At 53.8% G+C, this 21,559-nt stretch overlaps 7 protein-coding genes across 7 annotated transcripts; 4 read left to right on the top strand and 3 right to left on the bottom strand.

Annotated features, from left to right (window-relative positions):
* Positions 1-1,568: 1,568 nt before the first annotated feature.
* Positions 1,569-3,190, top strand: PODANS_2_7930 (uncharacterized protein; the record flags this gene model as incomplete). The annotated part of the gene is made up of 2 exons (XM_001911554.1): positions 1,569-1,715; positions 1,781-3,190. The coding sequence occupies 2 exons, from the start codon at positions 1,569-1,571 to the stop codon at positions 3,188-3,190; spliced, it is 1,557 nt and encodes a 518-aa protein (XP_001911589.1).
* Positions 3,191-3,368: 178 nt separating this feature from the next.
* On the bottom strand, positions 3,369-5,033 carry PODANS_2_7920 (uncharacterized protein; the record flags this gene model as incomplete). Its single annotated transcript, XM_001911553.1, has 3 exons — positions 3,369-3,554; positions 3,620-4,627; positions 4,683-5,033. 3 exons carry the CDS (start codon positions 5,031-5,033, stop codon positions 3,369-3,371), a joined length of 1,545 nt encoding a protein of 514 aa, XP_001911588.1.
* Positions 5,034-6,041: 1,008 nt separating this feature from the next.
* On the top strand, positions 6,042-6,656 carry PODANS_2_7910 (uncharacterized protein; the record flags this gene model as incomplete). The annotated part of the gene is made up of 1 exon (XM_001911552.1): positions 6,042-6,656. One exon carries the CDS (start codon positions 6,042-6,044, stop codon positions 6,654-6,656), a length of 615 nt encoding a protein of 204 aa, XP_001911587.1.
* A 483-nt stretch (positions 6,657-7,139) lies between these two features.
* Positions 7,140-9,071, top strand: PODANS_2_7900 (uncharacterized protein; the record flags this gene model as incomplete). The annotated part of the gene is made up of 5 exons (XM_001911551.1): positions 7,140-7,307; positions 7,378-7,511; positions 7,572-8,494; positions 8,549-8,973; positions 9,030-9,071. 5 exons carry the CDS (start codon positions 7,140-7,142, stop codon positions 9,069-9,071), a joined length of 1,692 nt encoding a protein of 563 aa, XP_001911586.1.
* A 319-nt stretch (positions 9,072-9,390) lies between these two features.
* PODANS_2_7890 (uncharacterized protein) lies at positions 9,391-10,434 on the bottom strand (the record flags this gene model as incomplete). Its single annotated transcript, XM_001911550.1, has 1 exon — positions 9,391-10,434. The coding sequence occupies one exon, from the start codon at positions 10,432-10,434 to the stop codon at positions 9,391-9,393; it is 1,044 nt and encodes a 347-aa protein (XP_001911585.1).
* Positions 10,435-11,075: 641 nt separating this feature from the next.
* Positions 11,076-11,957, bottom strand: PODANS_2_7880 (uncharacterized protein; the record flags this gene model as incomplete). The annotated part of the gene is made up of 3 exons (XM_001911549.1): positions 11,076-11,330; positions 11,382-11,695; positions 11,753-11,957. The coding sequence occupies 3 exons, from the start codon at positions 11,955-11,957 to the stop codon at positions 11,076-11,078; spliced, it is 774 nt and encodes a 257-aa protein (XP_001911584.1).
* A 1,304-nt stretch (positions 11,958-13,261) lies between these two features.
* Positions 13,262-21,083, top strand: PODANS_2_7870 (uncharacterized protein; the record flags this gene model as incomplete). The annotated part of the gene is made up of 2 exons (XM_001911548.1): positions 13,262-18,731; positions 18,787-21,083. The coding sequence occupies 2 exons, from the start codon at positions 13,262-13,264 to the stop codon at positions 21,081-21,083; spliced, it is 7,767 nt and encodes a 2,588-aa protein (XP_001911583.1).
* Positions 21,084-21,559: the final 476 nt, after the last annotated feature.

Below are 21,559 nucleotides of genomic sequence, written 5' to 3'. Positions count from 1 at the left end.
GTCGGCCTTTCATATCGTGACTGTCGTGAAGATGGCGAGTCGTCCCGCTCCTGTAAAACGGCTTATCTAACTCTAAGTAAGGTAGGTTAGGATGACACACGTTGGCGCAATTGATTTAGCAACATTTCCAGCTTGCTTCGAGATCAACACAATTTGCAAGTTTGTCTCTTCGGGACCACTTGCTCGCAAGAACGGGATTGGAGGGGATCTTGCAGTCGTGCCTTGTGGTAAATGTGACAGGATATATCAAACTGACGAAGAGTGAAGCATGTGGAAGGCTGAGAGAACTGATAAACTGCTGGGCAGTTCCGCTTCTGTGGTGCTGATGAGTTGTGTGGACACACAGCCCCTGTAACTGTGGACGGCGATGCTGATGATAACAGGAGCGCTTCTGTTGCTGCGTCGGAGTTAGCTCATCACTTCGTCGGCATCTTGCGTGCTCTGACTTTTGTGATTCAGTCAGCGCTCCGGTGCTAGATCTGCAAGCCCCTTACATACTACCTACCTAATCTATACTGCAGGATTCGACCGCCGGCACGCTTTCGATGATGATCGTGCCATTAACATGCACTGCGCCGCATAACAGGCGCGATACATGTAGGCCGTTGAAACTAGACTCGGTTTTCGCCATGTGTTTGGAGACGCAACGGAACGAAATGGTCATCAAGAAGTCGTTGTTGGTGTTGATTGCTTGAGGAGCAATGCCTTGATATGGAATCCCCATCCCGCTCGGGTTCGGGAAGGAGGTGTGGTTTCTTGCAAGGACTTATCCCTTATTCGCTGCCAAAGTCAGCTTACCTACATCGGCTATATGTTTCAAGATTCTTTCGAAATACGCGGGGTGTCTGTCAGCTGAGGACCCTAATGGCCCTCTGTAACCCCCGTCGGCCTTTCTGCCCAACAGAACCACAATCGTTGGACAGCCGGTAAGCTAGTTCGATCCGGCAACGGCTTCCGGCGATCCAACAAAAATGCTTGTTGCAACTTCGTCATGTGCGTTGGCGGTCTGTGCTTTGTGTAATGTGTGCTGTCGGAGAATACCGCCCGGGCTACGGACCATGAGTTACCCCTCCTCACTTGCCACCTGTATTTTCGACCTGCACACAATGTACAAAGTTTGGACCGCATATCTTACACAAATGGGCACAAAGATGGACGCCAACCAGTTTTCCATTTCATCAGGAGGATTTTGTTTCCCTCTTCCACCCCTTCTCCGAGGGCAGAGGCATGACGTCCGCCTCGTTATTACTGGCTTTTCGTTTGGCCTATAACCCCGCTTGCGTGTTTCTGAGTCTGCATTAAACTGTAGCAACGCAGCGAGGCTGCAGATGACAAAGATCAGGGTATTCTGCACCACGTATACGAGTCCTGTAATCACCCCGGCTTATGTGCTCGCCACCCCACCCTGTCCCCCACAAGACTCTTCTTAAAGACAACCCCCAGCGCAACCCACCCATCGACACCTCGCCAAGAAATCTATCGCGCAGCCACAGCCCTTAGACGGACGACAGTTATATCTCAAGTTTTGCTGCTGCTCTGTTTGTTTTCTTACTTTGGTCTGGCCTGCCATGTTCATCACGCTACGAAGTTCGGGCGGCGGCCAGGCAGAGGGAGGGGGGATGGAAGTTGTGCGACGCAACTCAGGGCCCGGCGTGGTTAAAGATCGCACTCGTCCTATGCGACGACCTGCCTGTGTCGCCTGCCAGACCAAAAAGGTACGTTCAATATCGGGGTAGCTTCCTACTCAAGCAATCTGACAAAGTTCTCACCCGTCTGGTAGCTGCGTTGCACTGGTAGTAACCCTCGCAATTGTGACCGATGCCGGGCCAGAATGGTCGAATGCGTCGTGCCGACAAGTAACGGCCGGGAGAAGCCTCGCACGAATTCGTCGCAATCGCCGCAACCCAACAACCCACCAGGGCGCCCATGGCAGGACATTGGCGATGCGTCTTCTCAACCGGGCGATCAACAAGGCGAGGGCTTGAACGGCGCAGGTTTGGGACCATCCAAGCCGTCGCAGCAGGCGGCCACCACAGCACCAAGAGTTCAGGTTGGTGGGGATCCGCTGTTAGATAACGACTTCTTTGACTGCGAGTTCGCATTGGTAGACTCGGCAGATCAGCCGTGGGCAGCGGGGCTGACGACTGCTGGTAACACGTCAGTGGATCTTATCGACGGGCTGGATATGGATATGGACTTTGGCCGGCACAGTGCCTCTGGGGAGGTTCGATCCAGCATAAGCAGCTCTACCAACAGTGGGAGCAATGACGCTCGGCAGTCCAATAAGCCACACCAGGACCCCTACAACAACCTTGATTTCTTCTTATCCAGCGAAGGCCCCATCTCGCAGCCCCAGCCCCAGCCCCGGCCAATTCCTCATACCACTACTCAAGAATTACCAAGCATGCTCGCACTGGATACGGCGCCGTTGTCTCCAGGCCAATCTTGGGCCCTCTCGGGCGTTCAGAACCCGCCAAACCCAAACCGACCCGGTTTACCGCCGTGCTCGTGTCTTACTGACCTCGTCCGTGTCGTGCAGCAACTCGACGACGACGAGTTTCACATCACGACCATGTCTCTCGACCAAGTCTTACGGCTTCAAAAATGGCTCGTCTTTCAATGCTGCAAACCTTTTGACTGCCCCAAGTGTCTGGACCTTTCTACTATTCACACCATGCGCCTCATCCTCTGCGATCGTCTCACCGAGATGTTTGAGTGCATTCATCTCCGCATCAAGCGGGCAGGCGCCATTCTGAGCAACAACGGCAGCGACTCTAGTAGCCAAGCAACGCCATCTTCGTTGACCGACTCCAGTTCTGCGCAGTCACATTCTTCTCTCGGTGGATCACAGCCACAGTTGACAGCTGCTGTCGGTTCAGGGCCTTTGCCAGCCCAACTGTTCTGCAGCTCATCGGGACGCGCGGCCAACACTGCCGCTTGCAACCCCTTGATGTTTTCGGACGAGTTCAGGAATCAGTATTCAGACGAGGAGCAGGTTCACATGATTCGGGTGCTTTTGAGACTGCAGAGTCGCAATTTCCAGATGCTGCTCTCGCGAGTTGAGCGGACCAGCCAGGTTGCAGCTAGCCCGGCACGTCAGACCAAGGTGAAGTCCATGATGGTGCGTCTTGGAAAGGCGTCGGCTGATATTGAGGGGGCTTTGAGGGTTGTTCAGGGGCTGTCGATTTGATGAGACAGTCAGTCATGCTGCATCTACATTTATGTACTTGAACATCACCATTACATTCATCAGGCATTGGTTGGATACAGAAGAATAAGAATGTCGTCATATTTCCGCAAGCATACACCAAGTGCCACCCACCCTGAATCCTGAGTCCTACACAACTTGCGCGCGCAAGAGTAACCCCCTAGTTCTTCCTCGGCTTGAAAACCGCCTCAATATTACTCTGCGCCGTAAACCAAGTCCCGTTGACAGTCCACTCCTTGTCACTGGCCAAAGTTATGTCAAAGTGGCGGTACAGCTCAAACACGACCTTCCACATCTCCAGGATGGAGATATTCTTGCCAATGCAGCTTCTGGGGCCGTAGCCAAACTGTTTTGTCACGCCAGTATTAGCATCAAATGATGACTCCCGTAGCACCAACAGGCAGGACTCACAGTAAACAAATTCCTCTTCATCTCCTTAATCTTCCCCTCATCCCCGTCCACCCACCTTTCCGGCCGGAAAGAGTGGACATCCTCCCCGAAAATATCCTTGTTTCGGTGCAGAACCCATGAGTTCACGCCCACGACTGTCCCGGCGGGGAGGTAGACCCCGTGAAGTGTCACGCCTCCCTTGGGGACAATGCGTTCAAGAATGAACCCTGTGGCGGGGTGGATCCTCATCGCTTCGTTGATAACAGCTGTAAGGTAGGGGAGTTTGATAGCTTCCGCATAAGTGATGATACCGTCCAGCTTTGCGGCTACGGAGTCAATCTCCTCGATGAGCCTAGCTTTGGCGGCGGGATACTTGTGCAGATGGTAGATAACCGAGGACAACGAAACAGCGGTGGTGTCCGACCCGGCGATGACATTGGTCGTGGTAATAGCGACGATTTCCTCAAAAGACAAGGCGGACGGGTCGTTGTGATGGGTGTCGAGGAGCTGGGTGAGGATATCCTTCCTCGGCACGGGGTTCTTCTGCCGCTCTTGGATCTGCTGCAGCGAAAACTGGAGGACTTGGTTTGTCTTCTCCACGGCGGGTATCTTGGCGAGAAGGGGGTTGCCGAGCAGGAACTTGTGCACCTGCGGCACTTGTCCTATCAACGAGACGTAACCTAGAATCTGGCCAATCGCGGCAATGATGCCGTCTTTGTCGGCGCCAGCTTCGAGGAAACCGAGGTCTTTGGAGAAGTTGATCTCGCCTAAGACGTCGAAGGCGAAGTACTGCATCCAGGCTACGGGGTCGAGGGGCTTCTTGCCGTTGTGGGAGACGTCGCGGACGCGCTGGAGGAGGACGGAAATGCACTTGTTTACGTACTCTTCGAGGCCTATCACGACGTCCATGGAGAAGGCGCGGGCGGAGCCGCGTTTGAGCTTGGCGTGGTAGTCGTTGCTTGTGGTGGTGAAGAGGGTGGGGAGGAATTTTCCTTTGTAGACTGCTTCTGCTAGGGGGTAGAATCCGCTCTGTAGGCTGGTGTTAGCTAATGACGCTGGGCGGCTATGGAGTCTGCGCATATACCTTGGGAAAGACATTCTTGACCCCGTAAATCGTCTGCATGCTCTCAGCATCTGACACCGAGACATGGTTAGGCCCAATCCGCACGATAGGCCCATAGTCTTCGTGCACCCGCACGTTTTCCCGGTGCATGTTCTGATTCCATGTTGCCCGTAGCTTCCACAAGTTGGAGAAGCTCGCCAGAAAGGGTCCCGGTATCTGGCGCAATCCGCTGCGGTATCTCGTCCAGACGAGGTTGGTGAGCAGCAGAATGAGTACTGTCGTCCAGGGGCGAAGCTGTACCCAGCTCCAACTCAACGCGAGAAGTCGTTGGTGCTCGTCGAGATGGGTATTGCTGACGGTGGCGTTATGCATTGTAAAGAGTTGTGATGTTGGTGTTGGTTCTGCTTAGCTACCTATGTTGATACCCTTTTTCGTCAAGTAAGACATGAAGGCATAATCAATATTGATCAGCATGTCTTCGTTGCCATATGCAGCTGTATTTCTACCATCTCCAACATTGGGCCTTCCCGGCGTGCTACACCAGCTCTGTAGCATGTCGATAGCCGTGTCAGCCCACAAGCCTTTCTTGCGATAGTCCGAGAAAGGGTCTCCCCGCGTTCTACTCGAGAGGCACTCGCCAGCCAAACGCACGGCTACCGCATGTAGTAGTCCTCGTAGCTGTACTTTGGAGTACAAGACTTGGCAGGTGGCAGCACCTCGACAGTTCAACACCAAGGGTCCAAGGCTCGTCGGACATAATTTGCACAAACCGGAGATAGAAAAATCGGTGAGAGCAGGATGGAATGGATCAGCCATGACGTGCTTGGGATTGGTAGGGTTCGGCCCGTGTCACGAGCGCAGGATGCGGCAAGCCTTGCCGAGCAGTGGTCCAATTAGGAAGTTAACCGTTTCACTGATGTTGTAAGCAGAAGAGTGGGGCTCCTGCAAATGGTCTAAATAGTGGGGTTTCCTGAAAGGGCATTTTTGTCGGAGTTCCGATTGCGGGTTAGCGCATCGGTTCGTTTGAAATCATCGGATTGGTCACCTTCTGGTCTTCCAAAGAGGAAATTTTCTCGGGGCGCAACTCTGCAAAGGGCAGCGCTGGGATCGATCATCGGAGATAAATGCATGATTTTGGATGAGGAAACATGAAGGTCTAAAAAGAGTTGTGGCAGAGTTCCACATAGACCACACTGCCCTACAGGGCGTACTGCATCGTACGGCACACTTGGGACACGGGGCACGCCGCATGGTGTCATACTCGGAGTAGTTGTAGGACTTGTAGAACTGAGAACCAAGGTGACGGATACATAATGGTACAAAGTTTGTGCAGTAGAAGCCTCACGGTGCAAGGTGAACCATCAAATCAATCTGCCTATCATGTCTGCCCCTACCAAGACTCAGAACTGCCTTGTCCCCTATGTGGATCTTCAAACCGCCCCTCCGGAGGTGGCAGCGGCGATAACCCATCTCCCGTATCGCCGCAACATCTTTCACCTCCTGGGACACTCACATGGATCTTTCCCAAGGCTCATGGGAGTCTACGCCAATTTCTTCGACGGCAACCGGCGCATTCTGCCGCTTCTCGACTGGCAGCTCGTTGTCCTGCGCATCTCGGCTGTGCTGGACGCAGAGTACGAGTGGGACGTCAACGCTCCAGTGGCACGCATCAACGGCATGCCTGAAGAGAAATTCGAGGCCCTCAAGCGCACCGCCGGCAAGGGTGTCGATGCATTGGCAAAAGAGACCGTCTTCACTGAGCGTGACCGGGCCATTTTGCAACTCGTGGACGAGCAGCTTGCCACATACAACAACACCGAGGAGACGATTGAGAAGGCGAAGAAGCTGCTGACTGTGGAGGAGCTGGTCGAAGTCTACGTCGTGCTTGGTGTCTATGTCCTCATTGCGCGCATCACCAAGGGTTTGCGCATCGACTTGGATGGTGAGATTCCTGGATTGGAGGAGCACTTGAAGAAAGTTGTCACGGGAAAATGAGAGTGTTTGTCAGGCAGAGAATAGTTGTGGTAGAAAATGGAGCCTTGTGTCTGATTACATGATACGCTGAGAGTGACATGAGACAATTTCCTCTTTGGGCAGTGTGGACCCCTGTTTTTGAATGGGAGAGCAACTGCGACGTGCCGTCCCTCTTGCTCCCTTTCTTTTTGTTTGCTGCCAAACAGGTGTCCAAAGACCCATTTCTAATCACTGGATTTGCAAAGGATTTGCATTCCTTTGATTAGCGGATTTAATTTGGTGTTCATTTTTGTGTCGGCCCAATATCGACCGCGCTCCTTTTTATCGTCGACCCCCCGGCCACATGCAGCGCTCGCGAATCTGAAATCCGATATCTTGCATCTTTTAATCCAGACCAAGCTCTCTTCCTCTCAACAACTTTTCATCACATCATCAATCGTCCTGCTACAATCCCAAAGGTCGAACCTGATACCCACCAAGACCCCCGGGTCGCCTGTCCATAACATGTCTTCTGGAGCGGCCTCCCTCAAGGAGAAGCCGCTTGATCCCGCCGTTGAGTTGCCGGCGGACAACGGCCACAGCTCCGATTCACAGCTCGAAGCCGGTGCACCGACTGCCGCGCCAGCAGAACCTGATCAGAATGCATCACCAAGAAACATTCACGGTGTTATTGTAAGGACTCATTGCCGGTTGAGATATGGTGTGATAAGAGAGATTCACTAACATTTCTTGCCTCCTAAAGTGGGCCTTGGTTGTCGTTGCCATTCTATCCAGCATTTTCCTCTACTCCCTCGACAACACAGTCGTCGCCGACATCACACCAGCCGTGGTCAACAATTTTGGCGATGCGCTCAAGCTACCATGGCTGTCTGTTGGGTATGTTTACATCGACCTCCTTCTGCAAGAGTACAGTCTCTGACCATGGTTTGTGTCTAGTTTCCTCCTCGGTGGAGCAGCAGTCGTCCTCCCCTTCGGCCGCCTGTACGGCCTCTTCGACGCTAAATGGCTGTACATCCTCTCCTCCATCCTCTTCAACGTCGGCTCTGCCCTTTGCGGTGCAGCTCCCAACATGGACGCCCTCATCATCGGCCGTGTCCTTGCCGGCATGGGCGGCAATGGCATGTACCTCGGTGTCATGACCCTTCTCTCCGTCAATACCTCCGACCGCGAGCGCCCCGGGTATCTTAGTTTCGTCGGTCTGGTCTGGGGTATCGGCACGGTTTTGGGACCCGTGGTAGGCGGTGCGTTTGTTGAGTCACCGGCGACGTGGAGGTGGGCGTTTTACATCAACCTTTGTGTCGCTGGTCTATTCGCCCCGGTCTACCTCCTTTGGATCCCGAACTTCAAACCTCGTGCCGGGACCAAGACCCTGACGCTTGCCAAGGAGTTTGACTGGGTCGGAACTGTGCTTAGCATGGGAGCCATCACGGCCTTGATCATGGCTACCAACCTCGGTGGCGCGCTTTATGCCTGGGACAGCGGGCAGATCATCGCGCTTTTTGTCGTGGCGTTCTCGCTCTTTATCCTTTTTGGGATCCAACAAACCTACACCATCCTGACCAACCTGACCTCGAGGATCTTTCCCATCCAGTTCATGAGGAACTGGAACGCGGTGCTGCTTTTTTGCTGCGCTGCGGCGGTGAACACGGCTGGCTTCGTGCCGATTTACTATGTCCCGCTGTATTTCCAGTTCACGAGGGGCGATAGTGCTATCACGGCGGCGGTGAGGTTGTTGCCGCTTATTTTTGTGCTGAGCGCTGCTATTCTTGCGAATGGGCATTTGATGGCGAGGTTTAGTTACTTCCAGCCGTGGTATGTTTTTGGGAGTGTTTTGACGTTGATTGGCGGGGTTTTGATGTGTAAGTCTTTGTCTTGTTCTGCTGCCAATGGAAGGGAAACTAACCGTGTCACAGCTCGCATCACGACCGAGACGCCTGAGGGTCAGATCTACGGCTTCGAGATTCTGCTTGGTATTGGTACCGGTTGCTTTATCCAGGCCGGGTATGCTGTTATCCAAGCTGTCACCCCGCCAGCGGACATGGCGTATGCGATCTCGTTCATGATGCTGGGTCAGTTGGGTGGTATCGCGTTGGGTCTTGCGATTGCTGGTGCCATCTTTGTCAATGACGCTATCAAGAATCTGATTGTGGTCCTGCCTGATGCGACACGGGAGCAGCTTCAGATGGCCATCTCGGGGACCAGTGGCGAGTTCTTCAGCTCTTTGGCCCCTGGGGTGCGTGCTGCGGCCACGGATGCGATTGTTGTCGCGCTGAGGCAGGTGTTTATTCCTGTTTATGTTGCGGCTGCTTTTAGTTTGGTGCTGTCGGTGTGCTTTACTGTGAGTATTCTTTCTCTCCTGATTGACTGTGAGGATGTGACTGACGGCTTTGTTAGCAACGGAAGATGTTTGGTAATATTCAGGCCATTGCGGCGTAAGAGTTTTATGGTTCGGGAGTTGGATTGGAGGTGTTGGAAACAGTGACAGATTGGTGACCGCCTTTTGAGTGTGGTATCTGGGCCATGTGTAATGTACATGTGATAAAGTTGGAAACACTCGCGTTTGGGCAGACAGGGAAGTTGGTAAAATCAAAATGGACTGGATGTCGGCGGACTTTTTTTCAATTCTCTGTGAATTCGAGCAAACTTGGGCGGTTCGAGAGAAACACCCACGGAGTTTTTTATTCTTGTACTTGCACTAATTGGAAGTTCTACACCTCTAGGTAACCTGATATCCAGTGCTCACTATGTCTTCAGTTCAAGTCAATTTCCAAACAGTCTTGACGTGTCCTGCCTCCCCCTTGGCAAGCTCAACCGCCTCTTCCAGCGCTTTCTCAACCTCACCCTCACCAGCGGTGGTCCAGTCCACAACCTTGACCCTGGGCCTTTTCAACGTCCCATCCACAAACATTCTCGCAATCTCACCGATCAAGCTTTCCGTCTGCTCGTCCCCCATTCTCTTGAGGTGTTCCGACCCCCTAAAGGGCAGGAAACTGAGCTGCCGGTTGAACAAATGCTGAGTCGTGAGCTGCATGCTCGCCTTTGGGCCAGCCAACAAGCCGACAAGCACGAACTTGCCGCCTGGTGCGAGGGAAGCTGCGAGGAGCTCGCCGATTTTGCCAAAGACGCTGTCGAGGGCGAGGATGATGGGTTGTTTGGGGAGAAGGAGTCCGGCCTCTACCTCGGACTCTGTCAGGACAGCTTCTGCACCGAGAGCAAGGAGCTCGGCCTTGACCGGTTCTGGATTGGGACGGTCGCGGATGACGAGGATGGGTTTTATGCCGCGGTGTTTGGCCAGTTGGATGAGGAACTGAGAGACTGTGCTTGTTCCTGCTGAGATGATGATGTGGTCGCCTGCTTTGAGGGGGGTGGAGGGGTTGGTGAGGAGGAGGTGGGCGATTAGGGCTCCGGAGCGGATGAGGGATGCGTCGATGGGGGAGATGGTGCTGACGCTGGGGGGGAGTTTGAGGAGGGAGAAGGCGGGGAGGATGGCGTGGGTGCGCCAGGTTCCGAGGCCGAGGTCACGGGGGAGTGTGAGGTCTCCGGGGGAAAAGAGTGGGGAGGTAGAGGATTCGACGAGGGCGATGCCGTCGAAGCCGGGGATGGGGGTGTTGGTGGTGGGGGAGGTGTATTTTGGTTTGAGGGGGTATTGGTTGTTTAGGACCATGAGGTCGACGCGGTTGACGGGGGAGGCGAGGAAGCGGACGAGGACGGAGTCGGGGGGGGATTCGGCGGGCAGGGAGGGGATGGGGTGGGTGGTGAGTTTGCAGGTGGTGCCGGTTTGGGCGAGGGATTGCGCCATTGTGCTTTTGGGGGGGAATATTCTGTACGAAGGAGTAGGGTAGGTGCTACAAGATGGAGGTGGAGAAGGCTGCGAGATCTACACGTCAATTAGATAGGTAGTTACTACCTGCCCCATCAGACTCATCCTGATATATAGCACATTTTTACATAAGTCAATCCACGTTACATGCACATCTATCCCCACAGGAGGAGGAACTGCCAAGGACTGATGGTTGCATATCTGCCCTTCTGGAAGAAAGCCAAAGGGGACATAGATGTAACATACCAAATCTGGTCTTCCCCGAGAAGGAGGCGAAAATTGTTCCGCCCATGCTCATCATTGGCAGCTTCGAGAAGGTCCCAACAAGGTAACACAGCAGAAACAACAGTTCGCTTATTCTTTATGCTTATCTTTGGTTGGATGGTCCAATCTCGCATTTCTTGTCTCTGATCAAGATCTGCAATCTGCAACGCGGCTGAACCCTCACGTGGTCTTGGCTCAACCTTCTCTTCACCACGCTCGGCTGTATCGTTCGGCACCATGGCACGTCGTGGCAAAAAATGATACCTGGGACACATCACAACTTGAAGGCAATAATCATCAAAGGATCAAGAGGTACGATGGGGGATGTTGTATGTATTGTGTCAAGAGCAAACTAATCAACATGAACCGAGCAACCGTGATGTTTTATGGCCCCAATAGGTGGCGGCATCAAGCCCGCTGAGCCCCGTCCTTCCACCGAATCTGAGTAACACCATCGAAGACAGGGAGAAGCAAGACATCGATGCGGGGGTCCTCCATGAGACCGGCGCTGAACTTGTCCAATGCCTGTCCGCAGCCATTCCAGTAAGGGCGGACGTGGTCGTTGAGCCAAGGTGCGCAGTCGGGGCCGATGGTGAGGCCACGGGCAAAGACTGTTTCAAATCAGCATTCGCTTTCGAGAATAACGTCAGGAAGGGCTTACCGTTGTCGCAGAGAATGATGCCGTTGGCAGAGAGCAGACCCTGGTCCAGGATCGTCTTGACATATCCAGCATAGCCGTCCTTGTTGGCATCGACAAAAATGAGGTCAAACTCGCCCTCCAGGGTCTTGAGAGTGTTCTCGGCGGGACCCTCAATCAGCTTCACGCGGTCACCGACCCCGTACTTCTTGAAGGCCTCGCGAGAGGCGGCAATCATTTTGGGGCTGTATTCAAGCGTGACAATCTCGGCCTTGGTGTCACGGGTACCTTCGTACCAGGCCAAGGCACTGTAGCCAGAGTAGCAACCAATCTCGAGGACTAAAGCACCAGAGTTAGCTCTGGACTATGTGTGGGTGATGGATAATGATTGCTTACTTCTCTTGGGCTTGCGGTCACGAGCAGTGAAGATCATCCAGGAGCCCTGAAGACGACTAGACATCTTGTCGGCATCGGGGAAGCGAGTGCGAGTCCACTCCCAATGCTCAACCAGGGCGTCAGGGATCCCATGAGAGTTCTTCTCACAGTAGGCGCTGACGCGGTCCGCCGTCTCCTCGTTGAATGGAAGAATACTGCCCAACATCTTGACTAAAGTATGATGTGTCGAGGTGATTCAAAACTCGTAATTGTGCTGATGAAATGTACTGCGGAAGTTGTGGGAACTGATGATATGATGATCTTGGTAGAAAGGGAACGGGGTTTATATCCTTCTGTGAAACCGTCCTGATGCCAAAGGTGTAGAGGCATAAGCGGTTAACATTGCAGCTGCCATAGATTGTCGCCGGTTAGGCCACCTGCCCGTTGTGCGTTAGAAAAATGCAGCACATTGTGATGCAGAAGTCAAGATGCGCAAAGATTGAGTTAGGACGTTCCCTTCAGTCGTGCTCTAATTTCCGTTTAGGGACATTGAAGACACTATTCAGGCGATCAGATTAAGCGGACACCGCCTCGGCCGAAGCTGACCACAGACTGTGAGGTCCAACTGCATTGCATGAACCGTGTGGCCAGTATACGCGGTGTACTGACGACATTAGGCGGAATACCCAATCCGGAGCAAACTCCGGGGAAAAGGCTGTGAGGCTCCCCGCAACTCCGCGAGATCCAAGATGGGTGTATGCAGTGTCACTCTTGTGGTTGGGGCTGCGCCACAGGGCAGCAGATTCCCCGTTGTAGTAAGTCAGCGAAACCCGGATCCCCGATGTGGTATGCAATATGTGCATGGACACGTAACCTCATGATACCAGGGCCGAAAAATTTGCCGGGAGGCTTGAAAAGACGAATCGGGAGTCTATGGGCAAGTGGATAGGTACCGTGAACTAAAGATACCTCCCTAACTCCTATTCGGGTTGTTTCGGGCCGTACCTAGAGGATGACGGGTGATGCCGGTTCTTCCAAGATTCGATACTGGAAACATGCTCGTCGCTTCACAGCGTACAGAAGAGCTTGATAGCTCTTCTTACAGGTAGATTCGAGGCTAGAATATGTCTAAATGATGGATCTTAATTGTATGTCGACACAATGTGGTATCTGTGGGTTGCCAGATATCATTGTAGTCGGGTCGTACATGTCTGAATCCGAGTCTCATCCAGTTGCAATGTGTGGTAATAAGATTCGTTTTGGGTTCCTCAAAAGATACGGTGAGTAGTTGGCCCTACGGGAAGAGTCTGAGGGATCTGTTCCTCGGTAAGGGGACCTGGGGCACCTGTAAGTCTCCAGAAGTATGGAAGGTGGCCAGCCCTAGATGAGAAATAAAATGCATATAAGCATATAAACTCAAGCATCTGGACTCTCATACTTCTTCTTGTTCCGCATCCACACCCAACCGTTCTTCTTTCTCCTGACTTCTTTCTATGGAGCTCATGTGATAACTCGCCCTGTTCAATCAGTATGCGCTATCACCGAGGAGAAACTCAACTTTCTTTTCAGGAGACCCCACCCTCGTCGACAACACCGTCCACCATGGGCGTGATCGATACTTCAGTCGAACATGGCTGGCTGGACAGCCCCAAACAGCCTCATGTGACGGCCAAGTCGATCAACCGGACCATGTCGCTCCACGTCACATACAAGCAAGTCGCCAGAGCTCTTTCCACTTTGCGTGGCATCGGTGCCGACAGTCAAGCTGGTGGTCACTGGGCACCCGACAACGAGATTGAATCCGAGATCCCTTGCACTCCTGTTCAACAAGGACTGCTGCTGAAGGATCCGGAAGCGGCAAAGAGGGCTTCCATCATCCGTCTGGACCTCTCCACCGACATCGTCAAGAGCTTCGACCAGCTCCACGAGGCATGGCATGCCCTCGCCTTGCAGCACCACATGCTGCGGGCAACGGTTGCGGAAGACAAGACCGGTGACGGCTTCGTGCTGCGCATCTTCAAGCAGCCGAGGAACATTCAAGGCTCCTCCGATGCCAACCTCCAACATATCCACTCCTTCGGTCTCCAAGGGCCCGCGATGCCGGTCGTCGAATGGGCCAGTGCCGGACCCCATGTCTCTCTCTGCCTGCCGCAACTGGTCGCTGATACCACATCACTGGGACACCTCTGGAGAGATTTCTTATGCTTCTTGTCAGGTGGGGTCCCAGCACCCAGGCTGCTCTTTCCACATTATCTAAGGCTTGTTAGGGAAAGAGCAAGCCAAAAGTCGGCCGAGTTCTGGGCCGACACTCTGCAGTCCCTTCCCGACCTGGTCCTCCACTCCTTCCCCCTGGAGCGATCCGGCACCTTCCAGAACACTGCCGCGGCAAGCTCCGTTGCCATCAGCGGGTCGTCGCTCCGAAGATGTGCGAAACAACTGGGTGTTTCGGAACACGCCGTCGTGTATGCTGCTCTGGGTTTGGTGCTGGAGCGACATTGTAACCTGGGCAGCGAGGTTCACGATATTGCTTTTGTTGCCGAGGGGAGAGACAGAACTATCGAGGGCCATGGCTCTGTTATTGGGTATGCCGATCAGGAATATCCATTGAAGCTCCATGTGAAGCCTGAGCTCACTGCAGCTGCATTGATCAAGGAGGCTGACCGTCTCAACACGTTGTCGGCAACACATGCCTTCTTCGCCACTCCCGAACTCATGGATGCCGTTTCTGCAAGCAGTTTCAAGGTGTCTGTTGTTGTTGTTGGAGATGACGAAGTCTTGACGCCCTACTCTGGCAACAGCCACCATCCTGTGACTATCGCGGTACAAATTAGCCATGCCATATCCGTTTCTGCACAACACGACGCATCCATCCCGCCAGAGAAGATGATGGTGGTTCTTGACCATCTCGTGATGGCTCTGTCAGAAATGGTCAGGCATCCCAACTTCAACCTTGGTGAGATCGACATCATATCTCCAGAAGAACTGGATCTCATGCTTGAGATGGGCAAGCCTCTTACTCGGCCCGTATACGACAACGTCCACAAGCTCTTCGAACGGCAGGTGCGCCTGACACCAAATGCCCCAGCTCTCCAATTCGAAGGCGACCGTCCACTGTCCTATGATGAGCTGAATCGCATCAGCAATCGGGTTGCCAGACAGCTGCCTGTGGGCAGGGGCTCCTTTGTTCCAGTTTGTCTGCAGAGATCAGCAAGCCTCATCATCTCCCTCGTGGCCATTCTCAAGACAGGAGCGGCCTATGTAACCATGGATCCTGACACACCTCAGGACAGGAATAACTTCATTGTGGAAGATGTCGGTGCCCAGGTTGTCATTGTTGACAGAAACACAGCCGGCCGGTTCCCAGGTCGTGAGGTAATAATCGATCAGCTCATCGCGGAGTCGGCCCGGGCTGACGATACAAACCTGGACCGTGGTTACGAACCTGACGACCCAGTTTACGTTATCTACACATCCGGGTCGACAGGGAAGCCAAAGGGCGTTCTTCATATTCATTCTTCAGCAACTTCCGGCCTTGCAGCCTTCCCAACACTGCCTGATCTTCGCCAACTCCTGTTCCACAACCCTGTCTTCTCGGCGGCCCAGCGTTCGGTATGGTCTACTCTGAAGCAGGGCGGCTGCCTGTGTCTGGCCAGCAAGGACAACCTCACCGTCCACATTGGGCGCACCATCAACCAGATGCAGATCAATGTGATAGATGTAACGCCTTCAACTGCCCTCCTCCTCACCCCCGGCACCGTCCCGTGTCTCAAGCGCATGACAGTTGCTGGCGAACTGATCAATCCGGCACTGATTCCAACTTGGGTTCACGAACTCGAGCTACTGAACGCTTATGGTCTAAGTGAAAATACCCAGGTGAACTGGAGGCGAGAGATGATCCTTGGCCAAAACCCTCAAAATATCGGCCGGCCAAGCGATACCACCACCTCGTTCGTGCTCGTCCCCGGCACAACACGCCTTAGCCCGCTCCTCGTCCCGGGAGAGCTCTGTCTAGGTGGCCACCAACTTGCACTTTACTATATCAACCGCCCAGAAAAGACGGCTGAGGCTTTCATCGACAACCCCTTTGGTCCCGGTCGTCTGTACCGGACAGGGGACATGGTAGTCGCCCACGAGGACGGGTCGATCGAGATGGTCGGCAGAATTGACTTTCAGGTGAAAATCAACGGACAGCGTGTCGAGCCTGGGGATTCCAACACAATCTTACAGACCCACCCGGATGTCACGAACTCCAGCGTGGTCGCCGCCGAAATCGCCGGCCGCAAAGCACTCGTGGCTGCCATTGTTGCGAAGAGGCCGGCTTTGGAATGGCCACGCTTGCGAAGCGAACTCAAGGATCTCCTGGCTCAGCATATTCCCAGTTACATGATGCCAACCTACTGGCTGTTGAGGCAGGAGCTCCCCCTCAACGTGAATGGAAAGGTCGACATCCCGCAGCTCACCAAGGACGTCCAGCGTCTTGAAAGAGCCACTCTTCTACGTTCCTCTACAGATCATCATCTGGACCATCACCATGACACGAACGGCGCCCCCTCAGAAGACGAAACCCTTAGCCACCTCCCATCCCATACCCGCCGGCTTTGCGACATTTTTGCCGATATTCTGAAGCTTCCTGCATCACGCATCGCCAACAGTAACAACACCTTCCAAGAACTTGGAGGCTCATCTCTGGATGCTATCCATGTTTCAACCAAGGCCTATCATGACGACATCCAAATCTCAGTCGGCGACATACTTCGACTTCCTCTGCATGCGCTGCTCAACCACGCGAAGCAATCACAGAACAATTCCCACTCGGACGTCCCGCGACTGTCACTGCTGCCACAAAACACCAGGATAAGCAAGATGGACGACGTAGAAGATGCTTACCCGACTACCTCGTTACAGGATACCTTCTTGGCCGACGCACTGCAGGGCAAATCAACCTATGTTTATCGCCGTTACTATCGTCTGCAGGGCATATCGGCCCAGCAGGTCCGACTGACTTTGGAGGATCTCATTCCACGCCTGCCTTTGCTCAGGACAACGTTTGTACCGCACAAGACATCCTTCCTCCAAGTCATCAGGAAGATGGCCGTCCCTTTATCGTGGGAAGACCTTCCCCTCACAACGGCCCATGAGTATTCAGAGCTCCAGAAGAGATCCATGCAACTGGGTGGCAACTTTGTGCAGTTCGCCAGCCTGAAGGATGACATCTTGGCTGTCACCATGCACCACGCCCTGTTTGATCACTGGTCCAACAACTTTCTGATCGACGACTTGTCAGCCGCGCTCAGTGGAAAGCAGCTTCCACAACGGCCAGGTTATGCCAACTTTGTGCGTGAGGTCTTGAAGCTGCAGCAAGAGGAGCACCAACAGCTCGCGGCGTTTTGGCAGAAGAGGCTGGATGGCGTCCCATCAACCATTCTCGGGCAGACGACCGGCCAGGCAGTCGTGGTGAACACAGTCATCGCCCATGATGTTCAGGCCACTGCAGCATCACACAAAGTGTCTGTTGGCTCCCTCATCTACGCGGCATGGGCCGTTGTGCTCTCCATGCACTCGTCAAAGAACGACATACTTTTTGGCGTCACGCTGTCAGGCCGTGACATGCCCGTAGAGGGAATTCTCGACATACCTGGGCCTACGATTGCGACGGTCCCCTTCCGTGTCCAGCTAGACTCCGAGACGTCTCTGATCGATCTCGCCAGGGCCATACAAGACGACATCTGGGACATCGCGCCAAAGGCTCAGTTCGGCTTGCGCAACATCCTGAGAGAGGCAAACCTAAGCTCCGATCACTACGATACCCTGGCCAATGTGCTTATCAAGGACAGCGAGGTCGCAGAGTCCTTGAGCCAAGACGGTCCCATTGTGCGCTCTGAGCCCTACGAGCCAAACTTTGTCGGCGACACGACGATGCTCGAAGCAGAGGCAACGACGGGCGGTCACCTGAGATTGCGTCTCCTTTCCCATTTGCCGCGCAACAAAGCCTCCTTCTTACTTGGCAATGTTGCCGAGACGATCAAGGCCTTTCTTGAACAGCCCCAAGTCCTTATCGGTCATATCATCGCCACCTCAACAGAAGAAGTCGAGTTCCTGGACTCTCTGTCTAGGGTCCGTCCCACAGAGCCTGGCCTAACCGCCTTGACTTTGGTCAATCGAATGATCGCGCAGTATCCTGAAAAGATGGCTCTGCAGGGCTTGTCTTCCGACCTGAAGCACAAGACCGCGATGTCCTACAGACAGTTCGGCAACGCCGTGGTCAACTTGGCGCGGCATCTTGTAGCCAAAGGCGTCAGGACCGGCGATATTATTCCCATATGCATGCGCAAGTCTATCAACACTCTTGTTGCCGTTTTCGGTGTCCTCAAAGCCGGTGCTGCCTTCACTCCACTCGATCCCAAGAACCCCCGAGACAGAAATGAGTTCATTGCGCGGGATGTTGGGGCTACCATCGCCATCACCGATAGCGTGCACGCTGAGGTGTTTGACTCGTTTGCTGGCGACGTGATCAGCCTTGACACAGTGGACACAACCCGCCATGCGAACAGGCCATCTGATCTGCCCGAGCCTTCTATGAATGATCTGGCCTATGTCATCTACACAAGCGGCTCGACTGGCCTGCCTAAGGGTGTGCAGGTGCACCACGGCGCCGTCGGGGCATCGACTGAAGGCATGATTGAGGCTTGTGGTATCGACAGCCGCTGGCATGTTCTCTGGTTCCTCAACTATGTTTTCGACGCATCCTACTTCGATGTCTTCACCGTCCTCGGTTCTGGCGGTATCATCTCCATTACGGACCAGGACACATTGATGCAGGATCTTGCAGCTTGTGTCAATGCTGTTGGGGCTGAGCAGTTGATGATCACGCCAACCATCTCCAAGCTTATCTCCCCTGAACGGGTGCCAACTCTGACGACATTGCTTGTTTGTGGTGAGCCCATCACACCCGAGATTGCGAGTGTCTGGGCGACTCGGATGGATGTGTACAATGGCTATGGTATGTTGCTTTCTCTTCACCACTGCAAGTAGCTCCTTATTCTAACAGCAAGTAGGCCCAACCGAAGCTACGATACTCATGACTGTTTCCAAAGTTTTGCCCAACGGCAATCTGAAGAGCATCGGTCGCCCGTTGAAAGCTGTGCACGCGTCTATCCTGCACCCAGAGTTGCTAGTTCCCGTCCCGCATGGGACTGTTGGCGAACTTTGCGTCAGTGGAGACCAGGTTGCAATTGGGTATCTGAACCGCCCCGACATCACGGCCAAGTCCTTTTTGACTGCAGAGGATGGTTCGGTTCTCTACCGCACCGGCGACTACGCTCGCTGGCTACCGAATGGGGAGATTGAGTGCTTGGGCCGGAGAGACAACCAAGTCAAGCTGAACGGCTTTCGCATCGAGCTCGGCGAGATCGAAAACACCATCTTGAGCCAGGCTGCTGATGTGGTGCAGTTGTGTGTTGTTGGAGTGGCGGAAGTTCAGCGCAAGAAGCAGATCGTGGTGTACTTTGTGCCCGTTGAGAAGCCAGACAAGGAAGCCGAGAGCAGTGGCATCTATTCGACTGCCGTCGTCGATCCCGCCGTGATCCTTGATCGACTCCAGTCTCTGGCTCACTACATGATGCCCAAGGTCTTGCTGCCCTTCAAGGGTTTCCCTCTCCTCCCGTCAGGCAAGATTAACAGAAAGCTGCTTGCTCAGCTTGCTGAAGGTTTGGACCCCAAGGCACTAGCCGGTTACTCGACGACAATGCCCACGACGAATGGGCAACTCATTGACGACTCAGAGTTGACCGAACAAGAGAAGACGCTCCGTGATGCTTGGGCGGAGTTATTCGACGTCGAACCAGAGAGCATCAGCCTGAGTGCACTCTTTTACAACTACGGTGGTGATTCTATCGCTGCTATCAATCTCGCCAGCATGCTCCGTCAGCAAGGCTTCTCTCTGTCCGTCAACGATGTTGTCACCTATCCTTCTCTCCAGGAGCAAGCTCAGCGCGTCAAGCCAATTATGGCGGACTTGGCACTCGATCAGGGGGTGGAGCTTGAGGTGAAGCAAGTGGTTCGAGACAGGCTGGGAGCTTCTGGCCTGTCGGATGATGATGTGGAAGACATCTACCACTGCGGCCCGGGTCAGGTGGAGTTCCTGACACAGGGTCACAGCGAAGAGCAGTTTTGGATGTTGATGACAGTGCGGCGTCTTCCAGTTGGTTTCAACCTCGAGCGGTGGATCAACCTGACAGAAAAGCTCACGCAGGCTAACCAGATTTTGCGCGCCATGTACATGAAGCAAGACGAATCAGACCCTCTCAGTTGGGTGCAGATTATCTTGAGGAAGCCCATCTTGGACTTGGAAGTGGTTGACTGTCCGACCCCTGATGGCGAGGAGAAGGAGAGACTTGTTCGCAGACACTGGGACCAACGATTCTCCGTCGGCCGCCCGTTTGTGCGCTACCTTGTACTCCGATACCCTGACGGCACGATGGACCTAGTCACCAAACTCGACCACGCCATGTATGACGGGACTTTGCTCCGCATCTTCGACGACCAATTCGCCGCCTTACGCGATGGTCATCCCATGCCCGTCTCGCCTACTTCGTTCAAGACATTTGTGGAGTATACCAACCTGCCGAGCCTTCGGGAGCCAATGCTCAACTTTTGGAAGTCGACCCTCTCCGGCAATAGGTTCTCCTTCCCCGCGCACATTCATGACCCCAAGGTTAGTGGTGTCGTTGTCGCCAAGACCGGTCTCCCTGTCAATGCCTACGCGCAGTCTGCCGGCGTGACGGCCAGCATTGTCTTCCAGGCTGCTTACACTCTCCTCCTTGCTCGCCTCTCCAAGTCCTCCTCCCCAGATGTGACGTACGACTATCTCTTGACCGGTCGAAACGTTGACCTTGACGACCCCCAGCTTATCCCGGGGACATGCGCCAACTTTTTGCCCTTCCGCGCGCAGATGGACAACTCAACAGGCGTGCAAACACTGCTAAAGGAGACGCAATCTGGGTTCTGGGCCATGACGGAGAACGGGTCTGTTTCACTGGGGGACATCTACAAGCATGCCGAGGCGGAGCGAGCCAAGACGCTGTTTTTGTTCCAGCCGTTTGAACCCGCGCCGGGAGAGCAGGATCACATGAGGTGGATCGTCATGGCTATGAGCAAGGTGACGATGTATGTGAATTATGCGATCATGTTTGAGGTTTTTAGGGATGGGAATGGGGGGCATAGGCTCAAGATGGGGTATGATGGACGGTTGTTTGGGAAGGAAGAGGCGGAGCGGGTGCTGGAGGGGTATTTGGGGATTGTGGGGGATATCATTGAGGGGGGCAAGGGGGTGGTGGGGGAGTTTCTTGGTTAAGGATTAGGATGTTTTGCTGGTTGTAGGTTGGATTTGTATATCGTAGGTTTGGTTGGTCCTTGGATATTGACTTCGGTTTTCTGCTTTTACCTGTTGCAATGAATAGTGCATTCTTTTACGACGATCTTTTCTTGTTTGGCTGGTGGTGTTTGAAGTGTTGGCAGTCCGTCTTCAACGCAGACATATTTGATCTGCGATTGTGTCCTAGTTGTCGAGTGTGAAATCGCAGGAGAGCTCCGATGATCCTACCTCTAATGCGGAGGCCAACTGACCGCTGATTGTTGAGCAATGCTGCGCCGGCTCGAGGAGTATCCCACCACAACCAACGACGTTAACAAAAAAGGAAGTTTTGAGAATCGCACCATACCGCCCCATTCTGATGCCAGTGTCAGAATACCTGCTCTGCTGTCAACGATCAATTCATGACAAAGAGTGATGCCGTCATGGTGCTGAACCAAGAGATACTTCTCCATAAC

This window comes from Podospora anserina, chromosome 2, assembly GCF_000226545.1.
Source record: "Podospora anserina S mat+ genomic DNA chromosome 2, supercontig 2".
Taxonomy (NCBI): Eukaryota; Fungi; Ascomycota; class Sordariomycetes; order Sordariales; family Podosporaceae; genus Podospora; species Podospora anserina.
The sequence above is the reverse complement of the archived record's forward strand: the minus strand, read 5'-3'. Positions and strand labels throughout refer to the sequence as shown.